The sequence below is a fragment of the Sceloporus occidentalis genome, unplaced genomic scaffold (assembly GCF_023333645.1).
Source record: "Sceloporus occidentalis isolate IW3139 unplaced genomic scaffold, rSceOcc1.0.p SCAF_6, whole genome shotgun sequence".
Taxonomy (NCBI): Eukaryota; Metazoa; Chordata; class Lepidosauria; order Squamata; family Phrynosomatidae; genus Sceloporus; species Sceloporus occidentalis.
Window position 1 is genome coordinate 639,669 of NW_028316986.1, and position 27,085 is coordinate 666,753.

Here is a 27,085-nt window from a genome sequence, read left to right on the forward strand (position 1 = left end):
TAAAAAACTTGTGTTGCTTCTGTTCTGATGCGTAATAGAAGTTGTTCTTGTTAGCAACCTTTCTACCTGGCTTTCCCCCCAAAATTAGGGCAAGTTTTTTGTCCTGCCCATAAAGAGAGACAAAAGGCCAGAACCAGAGGCATCTCTTTGGCATTGTCCAAAAGTGATGGTGAGCAAAACCTCCCCATGGACAGGAATGTGGCACCTCCTGCACCCGGTGCCAGGAAGCCCAGGAAAGCCCCTGGAGGCCCATGCCTTGTTGCCTGGACCCCGCTGACCCCAATTCGAATCCTGTCCTCCTAGCCTCCTGTCCTCTCCCTCCCCTTTGAACACACAATCCTTGGGACGGTCTCATCCTGCCAGGATTTGCATCCCTGAGCCAGTGCCACCTCTCTGCCAGTCAGTCCCGGGCGATGCTTGGCGGGAGATGATGGGGGTCCGAGAGCCCCCGCTGGGCCGCCTGGCGCTGGTGGTGCAGGTCCTGGCCATTGGGTCTGCAAGTGGCCTGACTCTGGCCTTTGGGGCCACAGTTCTGGAAGGAGCCACGTCCGGCACGGTGAGTCCCTCACCAGCTCTGCTCTCCATGCCCTTGCCAGCCCCAGCAGCCTCCCAAAGCCCAGGACAAGGCTTTGGGGTCTTAGAGCCCCCCCACCACCATCACACCCCCGGACCTCACCTGTCACAGCACACCTGTATGAGGGGGGGGTTCCTTTGGGAACTCTTGGCCTTTGACCTGCGGGGTCCCTCGGGGCTCAGGCTTGTCCACCATGCTGTCCAGCGTTGGCATCAGCGGTTCCCAAACTGTGGTTCCCTGTGTGTTTTGGACTGCAGCTCCCAAAAGTGCCAGCTGGCTTGGGCAATAGTAAGAAATTCTGGGCGCCCAAAGTATCTGGAGGGCTAAAGCTTGGGAACCGGGATCTAGAAGAAACCGCTGGGAGGATTTTTCCAGAGTTTGGGGGTTTGGAGTTGCCATTGGGCCAGGGATCCCGGCTCCAAGGATGCGCCTCTCCTCTATGCTTTTCAGTATCGGGGTGAAGCCGCTGGGAGAGGCTGTCTGGAGTTTGGGGTTCAGGTGCCATCAATATGCGGATGATGGCTGTTGCTGTTGTTGTTGTTGTCGCTGTGTGCCTTCAAGTCATTTCCAACTTATGGCAATCCTATCATGGCATTTTCTTGGCAAGAGGTTTGCCATTGCCTTCCTCTGAGGTTGAAAGTATTGAGTTTGTCACACGGGAACGAATCCTGTGCAGAACTAAATGTAAACCGAAAACAACTCGCATTTGCAGGTTGTTTTTCAGACAACGTTTGCATGAAAGAGAAATAACGCAAAAATAACCCAAACGCAAAGTCCTCGAAACCAGATCCTTTTTACTTTTGCTAAATTCCGAAAGCACAAAGGAGCTTTCCGTTCGGATTATTTTTGCGTCATTTCTCTTTCCCGCCAACGCAGCTGAGAAACGACGCCCGGATTTTGAAATCCCGTTTCTGCGTGGGATTTTACCAATTTGCCCTCTGTGCGATAAACTCCAAAGTCACTTGCCCAGAATCAGTTGAAGTGGCACCAAACTGCCTTCATTCTGCAATGTAGATGCAGCCCCAGAGAAGGCAAAAGAGTAAACAGAAGAGTTTCTTGGGACTGAAGGACTTTCACTCTCTGAGATGCTAGAAATTTGGGACAGAGGGGAAATTTAGTGGGGGGCAGAATTCTTATTTTGGGGGGCAATTCCCTAATGTTTCCCGCCCCCGTCTTCCTCCAGCATCCCTGAGCATCCCACGAACTGTAATTCTGCAGCAATGGAGATCCTGAAACATTTTCTTGCAATCCCCAAGTAGCATCCTTTGCTGAAACCATAAGGATGTTGAGAAAACCAATGTAATGCAGAGGGCTATGCAAAAAGAGGATCAGTGCGTGCGTCGCTTGGCAAGCCTAAGCAACTTCCACTTAGGCGCTTTTCCGGCTCAGACCAAAACCATCTCTGGCCCTTTTCTTGCAAAGGCTGGGATTTGCATGCAGCTGGGGCCTCATGCGTCTTCCAAAGGAGAAAAGCATGCAAATCTCTGGGGCAGAAGTAGGGAGGGTGCTTCCTCCCCACGGTTTGCTCACCTGCCTCCAGGTGTGTGTCTGTGTGTCTGTGGGGCTGGAAAGTCAACACAACGCCGGCAGCAATGGCTTGTGGGCACCAAGGTGCAGGCAGCTTCTCCTGACCTTTGTCAACTAGCCACCCTCCAGATGCATTGGACAGTAACTCCCATCATCCCCAGGCATTACTACCCAATGCATCTGGAGGGCAGCTGGTTGGAGAAGGCATATTGGGCCCAGTATTTTGGGTGCCAGCTTTAGCTTGGTGTTGTGGTGTGCCTTCAAGTTGTTTCCAATTTATGTTGACCCTAAGATGAACCTCTCATGGGATTTCCTTGGCATGATTGGTTCAGAGGAGGTGTGCCACTACCTTCCCCTGAGGCTGAGAGAGTGTGACATGTGCAAGGTCACCTTCTGGGCTTCATGGCTGCGTAAGGATTCGAACTCCGGTCTCCATAGTCCGACACTCAAAGCACTACTCCATGCTCAGGAGAAGAGCATGATGCTGCTGAGATCTGGCCAAGCGGACTCTGTCCTGGCCGCAAGGAGTCTGCAAGGTCTTGCAAAGTCTCTGTTCTGAGCTGTCCTGCTTCTTCAATCCTAGGGTCTCAGCGGTTCTCCTTCGGAGGGGATGGACTCCTGTGGACCCCCAAATCGATCCCGAAGGGCAGCAGCAGGTGAGCAACTGGGTCCCTTTGGGGTCCTGGGCGTGAGGTCTGGGTTTTTCTAAGTACCAAAGTACCTCATCCAATCAATCAGGACAAAACAAGTGATGCAGCCATTTCCACTGTATTAATTCCAGTCTTGCAAGAAGGGCTGTCTCAGGTGAGGAGGCACCCCTTCCTCAGGCTTTACACAGCATTGTTACAATAACTGTATCTCAGTTTTCATGCCATCCATCTTAAGACCACCTTTTCCCGTGTCTCACATCTCCTCCCATGACATGCCTCTTCATGCATCCCATGACCATTTAAGCTAGGGGTACTCTATGCACAGCACAGGAGGCGCCGGATTATGTGCTATCCTTATTAAGCGTGCGCAGCTAGAGCTGTTTGTGAACTTGAAGCCACCCTCTTGTCAAAAAAAGCCTTCTTGCCGATCAGTGAGAATAAACCCCTTTCTCTGCCGGTTTGCTTCTCCTTTGCAAAGGTGCCCTGGCTGGACTTCTTCCAGGCAGAGACACAGCAGGGTTCGCCTTGGAAGTTTCATGGCTACGTTTGTCATGCAAGTCTAGTTCATCATTTATTTCTGAACCGAACGCCAGCCATTTGGGAAGTCTGAATATCGCCAGAAAAACACTGCTATTAAGCCCAGCATATTTTAGAAGTGTAACTGGTTTATTATCAAAGATATCACACACACACACACACACACACACACACACACCGCTTTATTTTTGCAAAACAATGTATTTAATAGATATAAAAAGCTTATCTAAAACTCTTTCTTTGACTAACTGATATCTTTTTATAATACTCCCTTTCAGTTAAAGGGCCTCAGCTGACCTTTACTTACTCCTATTAGATGTATATTGACTATCATAGTATACATGTATACATGTGCTTCCATACCATCTATATATGTCATCTAATAATAGAATAGAATCAAGGAACCATAGAATTGTAGATCTGGAAGAGACCCCAAGAAGGGCCCTGATCCAGTCCAACCCCATTCTTCTGCCATGCAGGAACTCTCAATCAGTCAGGAGCACCTGCTATCAGCTTCGGCTGATACGCCAACTGCGACCCTTCCTGGGCCGGGGGGACCTTGAAACCGTGGTACATGCCCTGGTAACCTCTCCATTAGATTTCTGTAATGCGCTCTACATGGGGCAACCCTTGTACCAAACCCGGAAGCTTCAATTAGTGCAGAATATGGCTGCTAGGCTGGTTACTGGATGTTCCAGGGCCAGCCATATAATGCCAGTCTTGAAAGATCTTCATTGGCTGCCTATTTGCTTCCGGGCGCAATGCAAGGTGTTGGTTATTACCTATAAAGCCCTAAATGGCTTGGGCCCAGGGTACTTGGAGGACCGCCTCGCTCTCCCCATATAATCCGCTCCGCGCTCTCAGATCGGGTGAGTTCAGATCTATGAAGAGTTCCAGATGCTGGTTATGTATCAACTCGGAGGGCTTTTTCTATTTCAGCCCCACAGCTCTGGAACTCCCTCCCCAATGAGCTCCGTACTTCCTCCTCCCTCGATACTTTTAAGAAGGGTCTAAAGACCCTCTTGTTTCGCCAGGCTTTTCCCCCCGTGAGCCTTGTCTGTCATTCTTTCCCTTGGCAGTGTTCTGTTGTATTCCATTCTACACAGCCATTTGTATCGGCAGCTGTTTGGTTGTCTATTGTTGTTATTGTTAATTGTTGTTATTTGCTGGGGGTACTGGGGTTTGTGATGTTTTTAACTGTTTTTATCTCTTGCTGTGCACCGCTGTGATCCTTGGAATAGCGGTATATAAATAAAAATTTTATTATTATTTATTTATTATTATTATTAATCAAAGCATCCCTATTGAGAGATGGCCACCCGGCCTCTCTTTAAATGTGTTTCTAACTTTTTAAATTAAATCTTATGTGTTTGATTCTAATCTATTATTATTATTACAAGTTGAGTCACCCAGATCTAAAGTAATGATGATGATAATAATAATAATAATAATAATAATAATAATAACTACAGGTTGAGTCCATCAGAAAGGAAAGGTGTCACTGTCTCAGCCGCCCATTAAAAAAGTGTTGGTTTTGGGAATATTTTGGAATTCTGGGTAACTAATTAATTAATTCCAGCCTTTCTCCCAATATAGAGGAGTATTATTATTATTGTTGTTGTTGTTGTTGTTGTTGTTACTACTAGTATTGTTTATATTTATATTGAAGAAGTCCCAAAAGGACAGGCAAAACGCTTGGATGAAGGCACCGCGGACAGGATGACAACAGCCACAATCACAAAAACTGGCATCACTTGGAGCGCTCTTCTCTCTTTTTAAACTGCCTTTTGTGCTTTTAACAAGCGCCGCCTTTTAATGCCGTCATCGTCTGTTGCATTTTAATGCTCACATTTGTACTGTTCTGCCTGTCTCACTTTTTGGTCTTTTTAATTGCATCATTCTGTGAATTTGTAAGCCACTTTCAGTCTCAATTTTGGGGGGAAAGCAGGATATAAATGATGATGATGATGATGATGATGATGATGATGATGATGATGATGATGATGCATTATCTGATACCTAGATCAAAAACACAGTCAGGAGCACCTGGTAGACTAATTAACAATAGAGTAATTGAATAGAATAATTAGTGATTATCAACGATGGTACTGATGGTGATGATGATGGCGCAGTGCTTCCTGTGGATGATGGGAAAACTCACTGGGAACAATACCCAAAAGGCGGACAAAACCTCTGAATAAAATCCATGCATCACGGCTGCAAAAAGTGACCTCGCTTGAAATACATCCCTGAGGCCTAGCTTCTTGGGCAGAATCAGAACCAGAATCACAGGAGACCCAGAACTCCCAGCAGCAACACCTCTTAGACCACTGAGCCACTGATGAGGAATCATCGCCACCATTGCCATGCTCAATGCTATGGAATCCTGGGATTTGTAGCTTATTGTGGCACCAGAGCCTTCTGGCAGAGAAGGCTAAGTACTGTGCAAAACTACAAACCCCAGGGTCCCATTGCATTGAGCCACGGCAGTTAAACCAGTGTCAAACTGAATTAATTCTGCAGTGCAGACGCAGCCTGGGTGAAGGTTTGGTGCAACAGGGCAGAGGATTCTCCCACCAGAGGAGAATTCAGACTTGATGGTGGGTTTTCCCTGCAATAAAGCTACATGTCATTTTACTCAGAGTTGCCCAGCCCTCCCCAGTGCCCTCCCTCAATACTGGCTTTGCCCTGGACCGGCCGCCAGGCCTTGACCGATCAGTGTCGGACCCCCCTTTCCTGCCCCCTTCCCCCCCTCTTCCATGTCGCCCGCTGCCTCTAGATGTGGCCCATGCCCTGGCAAACCAATGGTAGCTTTTCCTTGCTATAAAGCTGCATGCCTCCTCACTCCAAATTGGCTTGCTCAGCTCCCCTCAGTGCCCTCCCTCAGTATTGGCTTTGCACTTGACCAGTTGCCAGCCTTGACCGATTGTGGTCAGACGTCCTCAATTGCCTTTCCCGCCCCAGGTCCCCCCCTCCGTGGCACCGTCTACCTCAAGATGGCCCCCGTGGCCCCGGCCACCTTAGACGCCACCCGGACCCAGCAGTTCCTTCTCACCGTGAGTCTCCCGCGGGACGTGAATGGCGCAAGCGCCACCGCCATCAGCGCCCTGGCCGTCACGACTCGTGAGTAGCCAAGAGACTGTTAGGAAAATAGTCCTTTAAATAGTTGTGAAAATATTTCATTTATTTGTAAAAACATATTTTATTATATATATCACATAACACACACACACACACACACACACACACACACACACACACACATATATAACATTACAAATCGACATTAACAAACACTATTATTTTCACCACACCTCTCTAGGAATCTCAAGGCCCTCCAGTACAACTCTATGGTGAAGATCTGCCAGTAGTTGACCATAGAATCACACTGGAGGACCTTCAAATGCCTAGAGACGTGTTTTCTCTAGGAACGTCTAGGTTCTCCAGCAGAGCTCTATGGCCAACTTCTGGCGGAGTTGCGCTGGAGGACCTAGAGATTCCTAGAGAGAACAGATTCATCAAACTGCAAATAAAGCTGCAAAAGTCAGGGCCAACAGTATTATTATTATTAGGAATGCAGACAGGCAGACCCCTGCCCTGCTTGGGATCTGGGTGGGAATTTCCCCTTCTGGCCCCTTTTTGTGCCTTCCCTGCAGGTTGTGACCCCTTGCAAAGGAGCAGCCGGAGCTGCCGCTGTCTTCCCGGGTATCAATGGGGCAGCAGTCATTGCAAACAGCTGCCAGCCTGTGGGGGTCTCATTGGGGCCGTGGTCTCCCTGGTCACCACCTGCGACTGCCTCAGTTTCCCTGCCGGAAAGACGGGCTACTGCTTGCCACCGCTGCAGGCCTCTCCAGGTAAGTGCCAGCCAGCCCTCAGTGGCCACCTGCAGCCCCATCTCTGTGGCCAACAGACCCCCAGCTCACAATGGAAGGGAAAGAGCTGCATTTCAGAAAGCATGGCAGCAACACGTGAAAGAGACCTAGGAGTCCTAGTAGACCACAGGTTAGACACAGAATCATAGAATCGTAGAGTTGGAAGAGACCACAAGGGCCATCCAGTCCAACCCCCTTCTGCCATGCAAGAGTGTGATGCTGCAGCTAAAAAGGCCAATGCGATTCTAGGCTGCATCAATAGAAGTACAGTATCTAGATCAATGGAAGTAATAGTGCCAGTCTATTCTGCTTTCGTCAGGCATCACTTGGAATAATACTGGGCCCCACAAATCAAAAAGGACATTGAGAAACTGGAACTGTGTCCAAAGGAGGGAGACTAAAATGGTGAAGGGTCTGGAAACCATGAGGTCCTATGAGGAAAGACTTAGGGAGCTGGGGATGTTCAGCGTGGAGAAGAGAAGGTTAAGGGGTGATCTGAGAGCCCTGTTTAGGTTTTTGAAGGGGTCTCTCATTGAGGATGGAGCAAGCTTGTTTTCTGTAGTAGTTTGAACATTGGACTATTACTCTGGAGACTAGGAACCCAAAGGAGTGACGCAAAGCCATGCACCAACGGCTATGATGCCCTTTTCAGGGCACAAAAAGGAGCCACTTTTTGCAGCTCCTTTTTGTGCCACGGAAAGATCAGGGCTGCGCTGTGCAGTTGCTGGGCCCCCGATCCGGCGCAGAAAGGGGCACCTGCAGGCTGCTCCTTAGGGGAGGCCTGTAGAGCCCCGAACTCAGCTATATCTTTGCATTCTAACTGTATGGTAGTTATTCTAATTCGTAAGCCACCTTGAGTCTGTACTGGGAGAAAGGGAGGCTGTTGTTATCAATACCAGTAGACACACCAGCACCAAAGATCTCCTTAAAAGTAATCCTAGGGGATTGACAGACGGACAGCTCTGCGCTGCCCATCTTTGCCCTGAGTCAGGGCTGCAGCAGCCGCGCACTGCAACACTGATGCGCTACTAAAAACAAGCCTTCTAGAGTGGCTTCTTTTTTGTGGCGCCGCAAACAGGAAAGGGGGCTGCCATGACACCACTTCCTGCCAGCGACATCTGGTTGCTACGTGGCACTTGTGTCATCATGGCGGCCCTTGTGTGGATGGGAGGCCGCCATGATGTTGCCGCCATCCTGTATTAGGGTTCAGGAGCATGTGGTTGCTGTGTGCTCCCGAACCCTAATGTTGGCCCAAGGCTGGCGCTTTCCGCCTGTCTGTACCAGGCCTTCGATATTTGGGTTTTTTAAAAAATTGAATGACAGGAGAAGGAAGAACTATGCAGCTTTATGTCTGTGGGAACTCTAGAGATCCTCCAGCCGCAGCCAGAAGGAACTTGCAGGAGCCCTGCAGAAATATATTACCCTAAACTGATACCCCTAAACTTTTCTAGCTTGGGCTGTTATTTGTTATAATGCTTTGATATGCTTTGATTGAGAGTTCCTGCATGGCAGAAGGGGGTTGGACTGGATCAGGGCCCTTGGGGTCTCTTCCAACTCTAGGATATGCCTGTCAGGCCCTGAGCCCTTTGCTTCCTTCCTCCCTTCCTTCCAGCTTCCAAAACGTCAACGCTGCCCCCCAGGCTTGCCCCCCAGGAGGGGTCCCTGAGCCTCTCCTTCCAGGTGGGCGAAGGTGCCACGGACGTGGAGCTCTACCTGTTGCGCCCTGAGTGGAACGGAGGTGCCAAGGAGGTCCGCAATGGGATGGCAGTGGCGCTGGCCCTGAACGGCTCGGAGGTGGCGCTGAGGGTCTCCTCTCTCTCGCCAGACTGGGCAGGTGATGGGGGTCTCTCAGCTACCTCTGCTACCTACATTGCAAGGGGTCCCAGTTGCATTCAGTGGGGAAATCAATGGAGCTCAATAACTGAGCAGCCAGAGGGCCAGGGTCACACTAGCCGGGACACAAGGCTATGTTTACTGATTCCGAAAAACATTTTCCCTTTGGCCTCAACTTCTGTTGCTACAAGCGGAGCTCAAAATGCAAAGGTCCTTAGGCCATCCTAAGTGTGCCTGGTTCCCAAGGCCTTCTTCCCTGCAATGCTAGAAACCTGGGGAATGAGGGGAGGTTTCATCTGTGGGGCAAAATTCCTATTTGGGTCTCCATTTTGACCACAGTGACACCCTGGACTGCAAAGCCCAGCAAGAGCAAATTGACTGTGTTTGCTCTGTCCTCCCTCGCAGGGACGTACATCTGCCGCTACCGTCATGGAGAGGCCCTTTGGGAGCTGCGCCAGGAGGTCTCTGTCCCCTTGGTCACCGCGGACTTCCTCCCAGGCCTCTCCCAGGTCTCCATGGACTGCAGCTCCCATCGTCCATTGACCCTGCAGTGCTGCGTCCAGGACAGAGGCGGAGGAGGAGGAGGCCTTCTCAGGGCAGCCTGGGACCCTGGAGCCCCGGCCTTCGGTGGGTGAAAAGAGGGGGATCGTGGGTGTGTTGGTACTGTGGGTCCCAGCAGCCTCTGAGCCCTGGAGATGGGAAGGAGCAGGAAAATAAGGGGAGGGGGATCCATTTTCCTTCATTACCCCAGTGCCTTCTTTTTCTGGAAAAATTGCATTGAGGAATATTTCATTCCTTACATATTGTGGTGATGATGATGATGATGATGATGATGATGATGATGATGATGATGATGATGATGCTATCTTTCCTTTCTTTCCTGCCTCTCCTCAAGGCTCAAGGTGGGATACAACGTATTAAAATATAAAACTCAATTAAAAATAATCAATAAAAACAAAACTTGTATTGATGTCCTGCCTCTCTGTCAATAACAATTGAGGCGGCTTAGAAGTTAAACGTCCATACGGCCCCAATCCCCTATCCCCCCCTCCCCTTAAAACATCAGTTAAACCTTAACAATTTAGAATCCTACATTAAAGCAACATTAAACAACATCAAAAACACATAACCCACAGCTAAAATACAAGAAATGCATACATTATGCATATATACGTACATACATACACTGTACAAGGAGTTCATGTATTTTTGTCGTTGTCGTTGTGTGTCTTCAAGTCGCTTCCCGACTTATAGTGACCCTATGGCCAACCTCTCATGGGGTTTTCTGGGGTGAGAGTGTGAGACTCTCCCAAGGGAGCTCAGTGGGGCTGCATGGCTGAGCAGGGATTTGAACCTGGCCCCCAGAGCCGTAACCCAGTGTTTCTCAAACTACGATGCTGGCTCTCTCAACTATTTATTCCCCGCAAATTGTTTCTGCAAACTCTGTGTCAGGTAGACATTTTTGCAAAGCAATCTATAGCTGTGATGCTCAAAGTGGTGGCCCACTGACTGGAGCATGAGCCATCATCTGCCACACTGCAGAATTAGTGCAGTTTGACATCATTGTAACTGTCACAGCTCAATGGTACAGAATCCTGGGGTTTGTAATGTGTTGTTGCACCAGAGCTCTCTGACAGCGAAGGCTAAATATCTCATTCCTGAAGGGCAGAATGGGGTTGGACTGGATCAGGGCCCTTGGGGTCTCTTCCCACTCTCTGTTTCTGTGTTTCCTCCCAGTTGTCCCAGTGGGTGGCAAAGGGGGCTCTCTCTGCCACCGTCTCTCCCTGACCTCCTGCCCCACCAAAGAGACCCCCTACCGGTGCACTTTCGAGGGCGAGGGGCTGGGATCCATCCAGACCACCATCCGGGTGACCCCCATCCAAGGTAAGGAGAGTGGGGGGGGGTGAAGATGAAGGGAGAAGGGGAGGAAGAGGAGGTGGTCCTAGGGCTGGGTGGCCAGGTGTCCTTCTTTCCAGGACCTGTCCTACAATTTAGCCGTGTGTCCAGGAGGAATCCAAAATGCCCTCTATTTTGAGCTAGACTTAGAAGCATGGGTTTACATTGATATTCGTGATTTTAACATTTATTTTGGAATGTCCTACATTTTGCCTGTGGAGAGAGATTGTAGCACCTTTGAGGCTCACTGAAATAAAGAAGTTGGCAGCAGGACCTTCAGACTTCAGTCTACTTCCTCAGATGCATTTAGTGGAGTGGAAACCAGGGACATACATACATACATACATACATACATACATGCGCCATTGGTATGTGGGGATCCCAATTCCAATTCAAAATTCTTTGTGTATGGAAATGAAGCAGCAAGTCCAGTTTTAACAATGGTCATTACTGAACAAAGACATTGTGAACTGGCCAATGTGTCTGGAAATGGAGAGGCAAGAGCAGTTTGGCCCTAATGACCATCCTTAAAACTGGCCTTGCTGCTTCATTTCCATACCGAAAGGATTTTGAATTTGAACTGACATCCTGACATAGGAATGGCATATATATGTGTCTGTACCTGGCTTCCTCTTCACCAAATGCATCTTGTTAGGAAGTCTCTCGCTTAGGGGAATTTAATTAGCTCAAATATAGCGGAGAGGAGGCCCCAACAAAACCATGTGCTGGAATCGGGTCCCAACGGTGTATACCAGAGGTTGCCAGCAAGCCCCAAGAGAAAGAGACTCCGATACCAACTAGGTCCAATTAAAAAGATAACGTTTATTAAAGCACAGGGAAAACCACACAGCAAAAGGGAGCATACACACGCATTCAGTGCTACGGCAGGGGAGGGGTGAGTTCGGCAGATAGGTTTGAGAAAGAGAGGCACCACTAGGGAGTACTACCTTAGAAGTCTTCTCCGGGAAGCCTGATGAAGCTTGGATGGATAGTGGATCAGGGCCGCAGGAGCGCAGGGGAAGAGGGCTGCGGGAGCTAAGAGCAGAGTTCAAACTGGCATGGACCAGCTTGCACCCAGGAAATAGCACAAGGAGGGTCCAAAAACCCAGGGTTCTTATAGTGCGAAACGTAGCCGGAGGCTATGGGACTTGCTAGACAAAGGTGTTGATTGCTTGGGCTTCGTTAAGCCAAGAGCAGGTAATGTGTTGCATTTGGGTCTGGACACAATTTGGAGGGGCATCCGACTTGATTCCTGAGTCGTTAAGCTGATCACTGGCCCATCAAGTGAGAAGCCAAGTCTATTGTCTTCCTTGGGCAGCAGAGGCGGTTCTGGTTTGGCGACTCCCAAACTTCGGCGAGGAATTTCCAATTCCATCTCTTTCTGGGGCTCTGCCTTTGCAAGGGGGGCTGCCTACGTAGGTCTCCTCCTCGCCTTTGGCTTAATGGCGGGTCCTCTATGGGGTCAGTCAGGGTCATAGCACAGACCGCATGGACCCAACATTTTATTAGAACCAAACTGCATAACAATCTGAGGAAGTAGACTGAATTCTAGGAAAGCTCATGCTGCCAACTTCTTTCTCTCAGTTAGTCTCAAAGGTGCTGCTACAAGTTCTCTCTACTTATCATCATTATTATTTTTGCCTCTAAGTGCATCTGAGGAAGCAGAATTAAGCCTAGGAAAGCTCATGCTGCCAACTTCTTTCCTTCGGTGACTCTCAAAGGTGCTACAAGATCTCTCTATGTATTGATTCTACAGACTAACACAGCTCAGGTGGATGCGACAGTCAGGAGCACCTGTTATCAGCTTCGGCTGATACGCCAGCTGCATCCCTACCTGAGCCAGGGGGACCTAGAAACAGTGGTACACGCTCTGGTAACCTCTCGGTTGGATTTCTGCAATGCGCTCTACATGGGGCAACCCTTGTACCATACCCGGAAGCTGCAATTAGTGCAGAATATGGCAGCAAGACTGGTCACTAACATACCTAGGACCAGTCATATAACACCGGTCTTAAAAGACCTACATTGGCTGCCTATTCATTTCTGGGCGCAATACAAGGTGTTGGTTATAACCTATAAAGCCCTAAATGGCTTGGGCCCAGAGTACTTAAAGGACCGCCTCTCTCCGTACAATCCGCCCCGCACGCTCAGATCCACCGGGCAGCATTTGTTAAGAGTTCCGGAGGCTAGATTGGTTAACACCACTAGAAGGGCCTTTTCCACCTCGGCCCCCACCCTCTGGAACTTGCTGCCCATTGAGCTCCGTTCAGCAACCTCCCTGGCCCAATTTAAGAAGGGGCTGAAAACGTTCTTTTTCAAGCAGGCTTACCCCTGGTTCTTTGCCCTGAGAGCCCTCTCCCCCCCCCCTCTGTTAGTAGCTTGTGATTTGGCACAAGTTCTTTTAGTGTTATTGTACTATTGTTATTGTTTTTATTGCACTGTTTTAAATTTGTATTGGATGTATGTTATTATTGTTGTTAACCGCCCTGATGTTTCGAAGGGCGGTATATAAATGAAGTTTTATTATTATTATTATTATTATTATTATTATTATTATATCTTTGAATTCTACATTTTGCAGTCCTCCTTTGTGGCTATAACCTCTTCCGCTATTGACCCCCAGTATAGTCCGCACCAGATGCCCCCCATCATGATGCCACAGAAGAGGGCTGGCTTTCATGGCATCATAAGATCCTAGAGTTGGAAGAGACCCCAAGAAGGGCCCTGATCCAGTCCAACCCCACTCTGCCATGCAGGAACTCCCAATCAAAGCATCCCCATTGACAGATGGCCATCCAGCCCCTGTTTAAAGACTCCAAAGAAGGAGGCTCCACTAAAATCTACAAGGAAGGAGTGTGTTCCTCTGTCAAAGAGCCCTTTTTCCAGAGGAAGGGTGGGAAAGGCCCTGGGGCGCATGCAGACAGCCTTCCTCCATGGCTGTTGTAGGACCCCTTCGCTCCGCCAGGACTCCCAGAGTGCCTTTCCTTCTGGTAAAAAACAAAAAACAAATGGGTTGCATTGCTTCCCACAAGCCTCCAGGACAGGTAACCTGCTGAGCACTTTAAAACCCCACACGCTCCCATTGGTCCCAATTGGATCCCACTTTTCCAGCTGGCGTGTCTCAGACGGCTGAGGGAGGGAAGGGGCTGGAGGCTGATGGCATCCCGTTTGGGGACACAGAGGCTGAAACTGTACTGAGTGCATAGTGCAAAAGTTGCTTGCGCTCCCTTAATTCAGCACTGAGAAAGGAGATGGAGCGGGTGGAATCTGGTCTTTCCCAGGCAGCAAAAGCAAAAGCAAACTGCTGAAGCCTCCTCTTCCACTTTGTCTGGAACCTGGGAGGGAGCCGTCTTCTTAAGGGAGGTTGATATCAAAGTTTGGTTAGGGGTGACAAAGGGCCCACTGGACATTTCCTTGGCTGCAGGCGAACCTGTTCTGCACAGAAGCCCCAATCCTTCATGCCTGTTTTGACTGCGGGACATAGAATACAGTAATACCATTCCATGCCAGGTGCACAATGCGTGCACATAAAATGGCAAAGGTGGTCTCCGTGTGTTTGTGTCGTCTTTCCTGTGCCACAGGCAGAGATCTCTTCTGCCCCACTGAGGAGGAGGCTGGTGGCAGCTGGGGGCCCACGAAGGCAGGCCGCGTGGCGGAGCTCCTGTGTCCGGAGGGCAGGGAGGGGAAGCGTCTGCGGAGCTGCTCCTCCGGAGGCACCTGGGGACCCATCCATGACAACTGCACTAGCCAGCAGCTGCGTTCAGAGCTGCACCAGGCCCAGGTGTGTGCAACGCATGTGGTGGGTGGGGGGGCTTTCTTTGGGGCCAAGGACGGAAGTGGCTTCCCAAACCAGGGCACTGCCAACCGAAGGGCGCAGGAAAGGGGATACACAAGCCCTAAGCCCAGGAGGGTCAGGGTCAGGGACAGGGTTAGGTTGCATTTGCAGCGTATGTGCTGGGAGTGCAAGGAAGCAAAATATTACTGGTCCCAAATCCATACGATTGTAGTAGGAACAACGGAAATTAAATTAAGGAAAGAACAAAAAATGCATATGCTAGGAATTATAGATGAAGAAACAGAAAAGAAATGCGGAAGGAAACTCGTTTCTATGATAGCTGCAGCAAGGATAGTTTACGCTGGGAAATGGAAGGAGGAAAAAGCTCCGGAGGAAACAGAGGGGAGATGGAAGGCGTTGGACTAGGTAGAAATTGGTCAATTAAGGGACGACCTGCAGCCACCTTCAGGTGCGCTGGATCAGGGCCACAGCAACCAAATGCCGCAGCCCTCACCTGGCCTTTCCAGGGCGCAAAAAGAAGCCGCAAAAAGTGGTTCCTTTTTGCGCCCTGGAAAGGGTGCGATAGCTGTGGCTCTGCTGCTTGAAGGCGCTCCTTTAGCACTGTGTTGTGTGGTCACAGAGTCAAAGGAGCGCCGTGACACCTTGCACTGTGCGGAGCGATGCGTGGCATCATGGCGCCCTGGGGGCGGAATCGGGCCGTGCGTCATAAAGATGTGACGCCCCAACTCCGGCCCCAGGCTATACTTAATGGCCGGTCTGCATAGAGCCTAACTAGTTTGATAAAAATCAAATCAAGTGAGACATTTGAGAAAGAATGGACTGGCTGAAAGGATCTTTGGGAATGATATTAAATGTGAAGTCGAAGGCTTTCATGGCCGGCATCCATAGGTTTTGTGGGTTTTTCGGGGGGCTGTGTGAATGCCATGTCCTAGAAGAGTTTCTTCCTGACGTTTCGACAGCCACACAGCCCCCCCCCCCAAAAAAAACACAAAAAACTAATGACATTAAAGAGTTTTTTAAAATTAAAATCACAAATTTCATTTTTTATAAAAAAATTAAATTTTATTTAAAAACATCACATTTTATCAGATTTTTCACTTCCAGCGCATGAAACAACATCAATACATGTTTTTTCTGTGCATATGCTTTGTGTTAAAGGTAACATTTTAAATTGTGGCACTTGTTTTATGTCACCGCTGTTCCCATGAGATTCAGTGATGTGTGGAATTACAATGTGGGAATTACGGAATCCAATCACTAAGGGTTCTGTATGGTCAGTACGGGGCGACTCCATGAGTGACCGCACCGGGTGACGCCAGCCCTAAGGACAGAGAACGGGCTTCAGGTGTCATGGAGGCATTTTGGGAAGAGTGGAAGATCAGCAGATAAGCCAAAGCTGATAAACTGAACCCCAGAATCAGCGGCCAAGTCTAAGAGATAAGGATGGGGACCTCCTAGCAGCCAAACCATGGCTCCATTCACACTACGAAAATAGTCCGGAGAGAAAGGAGTGTTGAGGTAGTCTGTAGCAAAGGGGACATGAAACAAAACGAAGTGTAAGATAGAGGGATGTAAAAGTAAGTGACATAAACATAGATTATAACGGAATAAAGTGTTAAACGGTGAGAAGGGAGTTAGTGTGATAGTGGTTGAAGAAGGTATGAGTAGGTTATATGGAAGGTGAGAGCGGGGAAGAGGAGAAGGAAGAAAGGGAGAGAAGGAAGGATGTCAGTGAGCATGAGATGGAGGGAAGAAGGTAAAAGGATGTAGAAAGTATAACAGAAGAAGGGATAGAAACGATGAAGGCTTAGAGGGAAAGAAGGGTGGATTGTATCGTCAAGAGAGATTAAAGAGAAAAGATCAAAAGGAGGACTCCGTCAGATTTGACAGAGATATTTGTTTTGCAGAAATAATGATCAGATTCTGAAGAAAATAGTTGAATGGTAAAAGATAAGGAAGGATGCATAGATGATAATTACACTTTGGAATGACTATCATCACCTTATATAATCTGGAACTTGAAGTTATGATGAATGTATGATATGTATTCTTTATTTTAATCAATAATTGATGCACTTTTGGGGGGGAGGCTGGCCAAACCCCCACTTCACCCGGGATATTCGATACCAGGTTTCCCCTGAGTTTTCCTGAAGGATTTGCACTGATCTGAATCATCGGATATCTCCAGTGTGAATAAGCTTCCAAATCTATTCGGATGGCTCTGTATTGTTAAAGGGAGGGAGGCGGCTCCATTTTAACCCAAAACAATGGCGTGTGTGAACAACACAAGGGTTGAAATGACTCGAACCCAAAACGTAATGAGAACACCAACCCCGATATGCATCAGCGCGGCAATCTGCATCTCCTCAAGAGAAAGAAATGAGTGGGAATGCCTCCATAAGGATTTAGAGGTGCTGAGGACCGGACTTCAACTTCTGGTTAGGAAAGTTGGGAGCTGCCTTTCTAATGGGTGGCAATGAGTTCCATAGCTTCCTCCCCATTTATGGTGCGCTCTAATGTTCCCTTGGGTCTCTGTCCATGTGCAGCTGCTCCAAGCGGGGCTGGGCGATCCCCAGGCGGCAATCCCCGCGATGCTGGCCATGCTGGACGGGACGCTTGCGACGGCCGAAGAAACCTCCCCGTGGGACCTCCTGACGGCGATCGCCACCATGGACGTCCTCTCCCAGGTGGCCCTGGAGTCCCAGCTGCGCCTGGAGAGCAGTGCCGTGGCTGTGAGTGACCGGTCAAGGGGTCTGGCCACTGGGGACGGGGAGAGGCCTCTGAGCTGGAGAGCACACCCTTATGTGCACCCTGAGCAGGGTGGCCAGGCATGCCCTCCTTTTCCAGGACATGATGTCCCACATTACAACCTTTTGTCCAGGAGGAATTCCCAAATGTCCTTCATTTTGAGCATAGCTAGGAGGCCCATTGAGTAGGGCCATGCATGCTCTTCTCCTATGATAAATGCATCTTCTGTCCCTGATGCAAATACGGGGATAAGATGGATACTTCCAAAGTTCTTTTTTCATGGAGGCATCAGCAGGCAAGACTCGCACCCAGAGCTTGAGGCGCATTTGTTTCCCAGAGGAGAAAAGGACAGCAAACATGTCAGGCACAATGCAAACCTTGGAAGGGCTCCCCCCCTTAATTTTAGCACAACGGAAAAATGAAATATAGATTCAGTCCAGTATTTGTGGCTGATAAAGTACAATTTTAGGCCTTTCTCTATAAGTATATTGCAGGCCAACGAGGCATTTTAGCCTTTAATGAAGATAAGTTTATCAGAAAAATATGCTTGAGTACATAATAAAATACAGTATGTAACGCAGGAAATGAACTTATATTTACATCAGTGTTTTTAGCTTTTGTTTTGGAATGCCCTACATTTTGTGGTGCCTTGTCCTCCTTTGTGGTTATTATGGCATCTGGTCACTTGGGCGGGGTACAGACAGGCAGGGGAAGACGTCTTGGAGGTGTATTCTGCTGAATACGGAGCCTCCAGACCGCCCGCCCCGGGGGTGTGGCTCAGGAGATGGGGCTTCCACATGGGGGGCAGTGAAGACGCCTCACCTGGGGCCGTTTCTGACCCGCAGTTTCCATACCGCCGCCTCGGAGGACGCTGCAAAGAGAGAGGCAGCTTCTGCACGGGCGGCCAAAAACGGGGCTTTTTTTTCCTCTTGCCGGCTGGCGGATGCTCAGCTGCGCAGCTGCGGCGCTCAGCACCGGCGGCAGAAAGTCTATGTGCACATTTAAAGCGCCCAGGCCCCTTTAAACTTTTTCCCTCGCCCTGCCCAAGAACAATGGTGGTCTCCTGCCAGCTGGTGATCAGCTGGTGTTGGCATCTTTGTCCGCTTGCACGTTGCCAATGTCACCAGCATCATGGATGCCTCCTCTCCTTTGGTCCCTGTGCTCTTGCTGAATCTGCAATGCACAGCCACAGCTGTCTCCGCTGCCACCGCTGTCCCCCTGCCATCCCCCATCACCTCCCTTGTACATATGTAAATATTTAAAGTTTTAGGGGTTTTTATTGTTAGGTGAAAATGGCACAGGAATGTGTGTAGGGGTTCACTTTAAATTCCAAACTTTCCCCAATTCCAGCAGCGCATGCGTACATGTTGCTCTAGGGTTAGGGTTAGGGTTAGGGTTAGGGTTACGAGCATTAAAATAGAGTGCAGCTGTGCTGCAGCTTCCACATCTGCATGGCATCTGACGCTCTAATTAGAGCCTCGGTGCAAACTGCGCATGTTCCAGGACCCCGACTCATTATGCGATGCAGCAGACACGGAGCTTTTAAATGGGCAACTTAAATTAGCGGCGTAACAATTCTGGCGTACTGGTGCAGCAGCTTATAGACGGAGATGCGCAGCTGCGCAGTATATAGAAAAGAAGCGGGGAAAAGCAGCACCTTTTTAATGCCGCTTCTTCCCGCTTGGGGCGTGCGGGCGGCGTGTTCATGGCGGCATTCAGGTAAGGGCCGTCTGAAGGCTATACCTTCATGACGTCATGAACACACCCCTTTTTGCCCGTCTGTATCCCGCCATAGTCTCTGAGGGAACGATGCAAGGATCTGGCCAGCATTCAGTGCCACACAGTTGTCGGTTTGTGAGTGAAGAATGAGTTTATCATGTTTCTGAAGAACACAAGGCCCCAAAACTCTGCCCTGCTCCAGAAGAGTTGCCTTGAGCAATCCCTATAAGGAAGACCAAAGCAGCGTAACATGCGTGGTAGTAACCCATTATGATGCAATTGCAATGTGCAATGTGCCAAGGCAACACATGGAGATTAGAATCATAGAATCGCAGAGTTGGAAGATACTTCCAAGGGTCTGATCCAGTCCAACCCCCTTCTTCTGCCATGCAGGAACTCCAAATCTAAGCACCCCCATTGACAGATGGCCATCCAGTCTCTGCTTAAAAACCTCCAAAGAAAGAGGCTCCGCTGCTCTCCATTGAGGGAGCGTATTCCACTGTCAAGCAGCCCTTATTGTCAGGAAGCTCCTAATCTCTCTGGCTTTTCTCTGCCAACGAAGATTCAGGAAGGACTCATGATCCTGCGCTTTCTACAAGCAGCGCGTTGGTGACTAAAAAGGCCAATCCGGGACAAACAGCCCCGGTTGCAGAAAGCACAGCGGAAAGTCTCCTTGGGTGATGTTTCCGGGTTGTGGTTCTTTCTGCGTTGTCATTTCTCTTCGAGACTCGTTCGGCGTGAGCTTTCGAAAAAGGCTGCAGCATCGTGGATAGTGCGTCTCCATGCCTCCCGATGCGAGACCAGGGAGGACCATTGTTGGTGATCAGTCTGGCCAAGCCTGAGATGTTGTTTCAGGGAGTCCTTGTAGCTCTTCTTTGGGGCACCCCTCTTACGCTCTTGACCCGTGGCGAGTTCACCACAGAATACTATTTGGGGAGGCGATGGTCCTTCATCCTAGAAACATGTCCTGCCCAGCGCAGCTGCCTCCTCAGTAGCATGGCCTCAATGCTAGTGATCCCTGCTTGCTCGAGGACAGCAACATTTGTCATATAGTCAGTCCAGTGTATATTTAGAATTGTGTGTAAACAGCGCTGATGAAAGCGTTCAAGGAGTCGTAGGTGTTGGCGATAGGTGAGCCATGTTTCAGACCCATAGAGGAGAATAGACAGTACAATGGCTCTATACACACTGATTTTTGTGCTTCGCCTCAAGTGTTTGTTACTCCAGACTCTTTTGTGAAGAGTCTGTTTGTGTAGTAGTAGTAATAATTAATAATAATAATAATAATAGACTTTGTTTATATCCCGCCTTTTCAGAAGGATCAAGGTGGGTTACAATAGAATACATAAATAATGTATTAATGTTGAGCTGGAATCTCTTTCCCTGCAGTTTGCATCCATTGTTCCTGGTCCTGTTCTCTGGAGCATCAGAAACCAAGCTTGTTCCCTCCTCAACATGACATCCCTTCTAATATTTAAACAGGGCTCTCATCATATCACCTCTTAACCTTCTCTTCTCCAGGCTAAACAGCCCCAGCTCCCTCAGGCGTTCCTCATAAGTGTATTCATGCACTACTATGTCTACTCAATGTGCTCTTGTCCCACATAACTCCACTTAGACAACTGTTGTGCATTGGACAAACAAATTGGTCTGCATGCATCACACAACTTTTGTTGTGCATGCATAACACAGCGGCATGTGTGTGTTTGTATGTGTGGGTGTTGCTGCGTTGGAACAATGCGGCAGGAGACTGTATACTCTCTGGCGAATTAAAGTCCAAATGCCTACCCACCCATGGCTCATGCATTGCCAAAAGCATAGGGAAGAAAGCATTTGTCTTTCTCTTCTTGTTGAATATGTCATAAACAAAATATTCCATCTGCCAGTGGTCAAGAAACTGACCCATCTGAAGCTCATTCAGCCGTCAGAATCGCACGGCTAGAAAGCCCCATTTCTGAATGCAAACTCTATAATAAGTTTCCAAAGTAAAGCAACAGCATTCCTTACCTGTCTGTCTCTGCGGCCGGAGGCAGGGAACAACAACAACGACTGACACATGTAGGACTTCTGTTAAAAACACAGGTTATGCATCAGTTTAGAAGGACCAATAAGACGTACTCGTATTAACACAATCCACGTTGACAATTCCTCATTTAAAATCCACGATTGAAACTTAATCTGGATCAGCTCCCCAGAGGAGGCTGCTCTTTCATGCTGCTCTGAATTCGGCAGGTCATTGCACAGTTTAGGGGGCTGAGGAACATGTCCTCTGTCTGACGGACACCAACCTAGTCCTGTCCGTCTGGAGTAAATGTCCGCCAAAGGACCTGAGTTTACAGGATGGAGTATACAGAGGAATAAGGATGGTCTTGCATCCCTTTTCCTATGCAAAGGGATTTTGGAGCATCTTTGAGACTAAATGAAAGGGCAAAGCTGGCAGCCTGAGCTTTCATAGACTGGAGCCTCCTTACTCAGATACTTGGGCTGGAAAGAGAGGAGTTGGTGGGACCCTCCGCTCCAACAGATGCATCTGAGGAAGCAGGCTCCAGTCTGCAAAAGCTCATGCTACCAAGCAATAACTCTGCATAAAAGGAAAGGAAAACACATGTTTCTCTAGATCTGTTAAATATGCACATATTATATATGTACTCTTGTATACAACTTTTGTTTCTAAACAAACCCCATAAGTATTTTCCCTTTCCATCTCTCTACTCAACACTTAACTTCCTGAGCTAGGAGAACTCCATGTCTCTACTATGTTATTTTAACCCAACTGTTCTTATTTTGTTATCAATAACAAATAGCATCTAATTCTACTATAACCTCGGGTACGCCTTTATTATCCTAATCTATCTACCTATCTAGCTATATACTATCAATTTCAGTAATCCTGTACATCTGATTTGTCCATATCTCCCACACGTTTCATTGTCTGTTCCCATATTTTTACATGTTCGCCCAGTGTATCACCTCTTAGAAGACATGTCAGTTTATCAATTACTTTTAATAACCAGTTTTCTATATCTGGGTATATCTCTTTCCAGTTCTGTGCTATCAATAATCTGGCTGCTGCTGACAAATAGTAAATCAACCTTACATCCTTTTTTCTCAGTTTGATCATCTATCATCCCTAATAGATATGTTTCTGGCTTCATTTGAAATTTTATCTGCAACATCCCCCCCCCCCAATTATTCAATGACTACGACTCCAGAATGTCTTAATTTTAACACATGTCCTCCATTGGTGGCAATACTTCCTTCTTGTACTTCCAGCATTTATTATCGACATGTTTGTACATCTTAGATAATCTTTGGGGGGTAAGATATAATAATAATATATAATAAAATCTTTATTTCTATACCGCTTTTCCTGGAAGATCAAAGCAGTTTACAAGTTCAAGACAGATGTACATTACGGCATATTGCAATATAAAATACAATCAGAAATACATCTCATTGGAACATCATATAAAAACAGTTTAAGATCTAACAATCACAGATTAAACATCTTGAAGTACACTTCAAATTAGAGGATAGGAGGATATCTTTCTCTATAAAGGGTCAGGAGGGTATGCTAGCCAGAAGGGATGAGTTTTCAACGCCTTCTTAAAGGCAAACAAGGTAGAACTGAGTCGAGTCTCTTCCGGGGGTTATTCCAACGCATAGGAGCTGTGGCTGAGAATGCTCTCTGGGGAGCTGCTGCCAGTCTCAGCCTGGGCTACTCCAGTAAGAGCTTCCCTGCTGTTCTGAGGGTTGTGTGGGGAGAGGCGTTCCCTCAAGTAACTCGGGCCCAAGCCATGTAGGGCTTTATAGGTAACGACCAACACTTTGTATTGCGCCCGGAAGCTAATGGGCAGCCAGTGAAGAGATTTTAATATAGGTGTTATATGGTCCGATCTTGAGGTACCCGTGACCAATCTGGCTGCAGCGTTCTGGACTAGCTGAAGCTTCCGAACCTGGTACAAAGGTAGCCCCATGTAGAGCGCATTGCAGAAATCCAAGCAAGAGGTTACCAATGCGTGTACTACGGTTTCAAGGTCCTTTCGGTCCAGACAGGGGCGCAGTTGGCGCATCAGCCGGAGCTGGTACCAAGCACTCCTGGCCATCGCATCCACTTGGGATGATAACTGTAAGGATGAATCCAGGAGTACTCCCAAACTGCGAACTCTGTCCTTTAGGGGAAGTGTGACCCCGTCCCGGACTGGATGACAAATTCCTCTGTCTGGATCTGGGGTACCTATCATGAGTACCTCTGTTTTCTCTGGATTCAGCTGGAGTTTGTTTTCCCTCATCCAGCCCATTACTGCCTCCAGACAGGCATCCAGAGGCGAGATGCCATCCTTAGTCACTGAATCAGTCGGGGACATAGAGAGATAGATCTGGGTGTCATCAGCGTACTGATAATACCATGCTCCATGTCTCCGGATGATCTCTCTGAGGGCGGGGCAGGCGTGGCCGGCTGCATCCTGGGTCTCTAGCTTAGGAAACTGACTTCTCATGAGTAACAAACTTGCACAGGTGAGGGTGCTTGCAACAGAAACTTTAATAATGCCCAGTCAACACAACTTGCAACTTAGTCCCAACCTCTTCTCACAAACATAAACTTTCAACCAGTCTCCACTCTCAGCCCCTCTTGCCCCTTCAGCTGGATCCTTGTGGCTTGCTGCCGACCTTCGGCGTTTCCTTCGGTACTTCTCCAGCGGCTCCCTCTCGGCCTTCTCTATTTCCTTCGGGTTTGGGCCTTGTTCCCAACACTCGCCCTTCGGGTCCCACCACTCGCCTTCCAAACTACCTCTTTCCTGGCGCCTCTAGTCTCCTTCCCCAGGGTTAACAAAGTCTCCTTCCAGTCTGGGGTTTTTAGTTGGACCTCCTCGTGCGGCCCCAGTCGTCGCACCCCGTGTCTCCCTTGAAGGGAAACAGGTATAGCCTCTCCTCGAGGGCTGTGGGTTACCTGGGCTGTTCCTTCCCCGACCGCCACTCCGCGACCCCCTCTTCCGCATCTCCCTCCTCTCCAGTGTTGCCAACAAGCCTCAAAGACAATTCCCAGAAATGTTTGTCCAAAACCCGCTGAATCCCCCCAGATCCCACGGAATATTCAGCCACAATTCCCGGAAAATTCCCATAATGCTAAAATGGCGGATGTTTTGCAAATAAACGTAAACATAATTGAATAAAAATAACTGTAACTTATTTCAACTCTCAAAATCACCATTGAACCAAACAAAGAATCTTTCAGTCCTTTAAAGATATTTATTTTGACATGAAGGGGGTTCAGGAAGCTTTGTGCCAAATAGAAATGTGTTCGGATGCAACCGCACTGCAGAAATAAATCCAGTTTGACACCCTTTTAATTGCCATGGCTCAGTGCTAGGGAATCCTGGGAATTCTAGTTTTCGAAGACATTTAACCTTCTCTCTCAGCAAACTCTGGTGTGACAACAAACTACAATTCCCAGGATTTCATAGCACTGGGCCATGGCAGTAAAAACGGTATGAAAGTGGATTGTCTCTGGAGTCTGGAGTGAAGATGCAGCCTGAGTTGGGTCCAAGACACACTGCAGAAATAATCCAGTTTGAGACTGCTTTAACTGCCCTGGCTCAGTGCTAGGGAACCCTGGGAAGTGTAGTTTTGTGAGAAAGAGCTCTGGTGCCACAATGAACTACAGTTCCCATGCATCTGAGGAAATACCCTAAAGTCTAGGAAAGCTCATGCTGCCAACTTTTCTTTCAGTGAGACTCAAAGGTGCTACAAGATCTCTCTATCATCATCACCATTATTATTATCATTATTAAATCCAAATGCAGCTGAAGAACTGGACTTAAACTGGCAACACTGATATCCTGTAGACTCATTCTCTAGGGCTGTGATCTGGAAGCATGGAGGTAATTCCCTTGTTCAACCAGGGAATCCTGGGAATTGTAGTTTCTTGTGACATGTTGAGACACTGCTTTTACCAGCAGCCAGGGCTCCATGCTTGAAATTCTGGGCTTAGTATTTGTTGTGCCCAGAATCCCATCATCGCAGGGAGCCTTGCAGTTAGAAGCAGTGCCAAACTGGATTGTTTCTGCAGTATGGATGGTAATGGAAAAGGGAACGAAAAGAGAGCCACAAAACAAAATTCTGGGAAGACAGGGCAGGGATGCCAACTGACCAGGTGCTCTGCCCATGCTCAGAGGCATATTTAATCACTAACACACACACATACACACACTCAGGGATATCACATTCACATCACACAACTAGTAGGGCAGCCCATGGAAAGGAGGGAAGATGGAGATAAACATCTATTTTTCTACCCAGGTGCTCTGCCCATGCTCAGAGGCATATTTAATCACTAACACACACACACTCAGGGACATCACATTCACATCACACTACCCAAATGGTCCTCACAGTACAACAACGACCCTGAGAGGTAGGCTTGGGGCACTCTGCCCAAGCTCAGGAATTCAGAAATTCAAATGTCACTCTCAGGCAGACACAGAAGTCCACAACATCAAGCCATGATACCATTGTCAACTATTGCCTTTGTGTGCCTTAAAACTTATTTCTGACTTGGAAATCCAAGGCAATTGGGATGAAGCCAGCCAAGATCCCTCCCTCCCTCCCTGCCTCTCTCTCTCCAGCACTGCAGCCACTGTGCTTTCCCCTGGAGCCTGAGAATGCCTGGGGGGGGGGGGGGGGCAATAATCACTGTTCTCTCTCTGATTGGCTGAACTATTCCTCCAAACAGTTGGGTTTGGTTGGGCTTGCTCCCTCCTGGCTCTCAGAGGGAGTCATTAGAGAGAGAGAGTTTTTTCTCCAGCCCTCTTGGCTGAAAACTCTTACACTCCAAAGGGTTGGTTGCTCTGCAGCAGTCTGGAGCTGAAATGGGCCAAAGTCGCCAAAAAGGCACTGAATTAGAGCCAGGCGCCAAAATCACACGGAAAGCTCTGAAAAGTCCCCGTTTTCGTGTGAAAGTCGCGAAATTGGCAGCACTGCTTCTAACCCCCTGGGGCCACACCTCTTCTTCTGGCTCCTCCCCCGACTCCTCCGACTCCTTCTCCTGTGCCACCTGACCCTCTTCACCCCTCCCAACTCCCTCAGCTGCCCCTGCTTTACTACACTTTCCCAGCGGCTTCATGTCAATGTTAAACAGCATGGGGGACAGGATGGCGCCCTGAGGGATGCCAGATGTCAGCTCTCTTCTATGAGAGCAACAGTCCCCCAGCCTCACCATCTGGAATCTGCCCGAGAGGTAGGACCGGAGCCACTGGAGCGCAGTGCCGCCGATACCTAACTCTCTCAGGCGTTCCAGAAGGATATCATGGTCGATGGTATCGAAGGCCGCTGAGATGTCCAAGAGCACCAACAGGGTCACACTTCCCCTGTCGAGTTGAAAGGCGACTGCCCTCTCAACCACCTTGCCCAAAAAAGGTAATAAGAAGACCGGTCTGTAATTACTCATCTGCAGGGGGTCAAGGGAGGGTTTCTTCAGATGGCCTGTTTTAAGGCAGATGGAAATATGCCCTCCCAAAGGGATGAGTTAATTATACGGAGTAGTGAAGTTGTTATTACATCCCCTCCCTGAACGGTCAACCAAGATGGGCAAGGGTCGAGAGGGCAGGTCGTCCTTCTTACACAGCCAAGGAGCTTGTCCACGTCCTCAGTATTCACAAACTCAAATCGATCCAGTATAACCTTGTTACCAGAGGCACTGGGCACCTCTCGTCATGGTTCTGATGAAAAACTGGCATCGAGATGCCACCTATAATGCATCTTATATAAATTCTCTTTAATGTTTTGTGACAAAGAAATGTTCATTGTTCTCATTGATTTTCCAGACTAACATGGCGATGTCTTTCAGTTCTCCCTTTTCCTGCTTCACAAACCTTCTAGTTGCAAGACTGAACCCCTTTTTTCCTCCTTTCCAGAACTTTCTGAGCGCTGCCAA

General features: G+C 48.5%; 1 protein-coding gene across 1 annotated transcript; it reads left to right on the forward strand.

The window, feature by feature from the left end:
* The first annotated feature begins 427 nt into the window (after positions 1 to 427).
* On the forward strand, positions 428 to 27,042 carry LOC149310292 (adhesion G protein-coupled receptor F3-like). The gene is made up of 10 exons (XM_089528367.1): positions 428 to 556; positions 2,685 to 2,757; positions 6,253 to 6,411; positions 6,945 to 7,142; positions 8,773 to 8,994; positions 9,399 to 9,620; positions 10,731 to 10,877; positions 14,471 to 14,670; positions 17,232 to 17,417; positions 27,031 to 27,042. Exons 1-10 carry the CDS (start codon positions 428 to 430, stop codon positions 27,040 to 27,042), a joined length of 1,548 nt encoding a protein of 515 aa, XP_089384493.1.
* The last annotated feature ends 43 nt before the right edge of the window (positions 27,043 to 27,085 follow it).

Excerpts from the sequence above, each read along its gene's own strand:
- LOC149310292 (XM_089528367.1), top strand. The coding sequence starts at position 428 with ATGATGGGGGTCCGAGAGCCCCCGCTGGGCCGCCTGGCGCTGGTGGTG. Across the intron at positions 2,758-6,252 it reads ATCCCGAAGGGCAGCAGCAG|GTCCCCCCCTCCGTGGCACC; the intron begins GTGAGCAACTGG and ends TTCCCGCCCCAG. Across the intron at positions 10,878-14,470 it reads CCGGGTGACCCCCATCCAAG|GCAGAGATCTCTTCTGCCCC; the intron begins GTAAGGAGAGTG and ends CCTGTGCCACAG.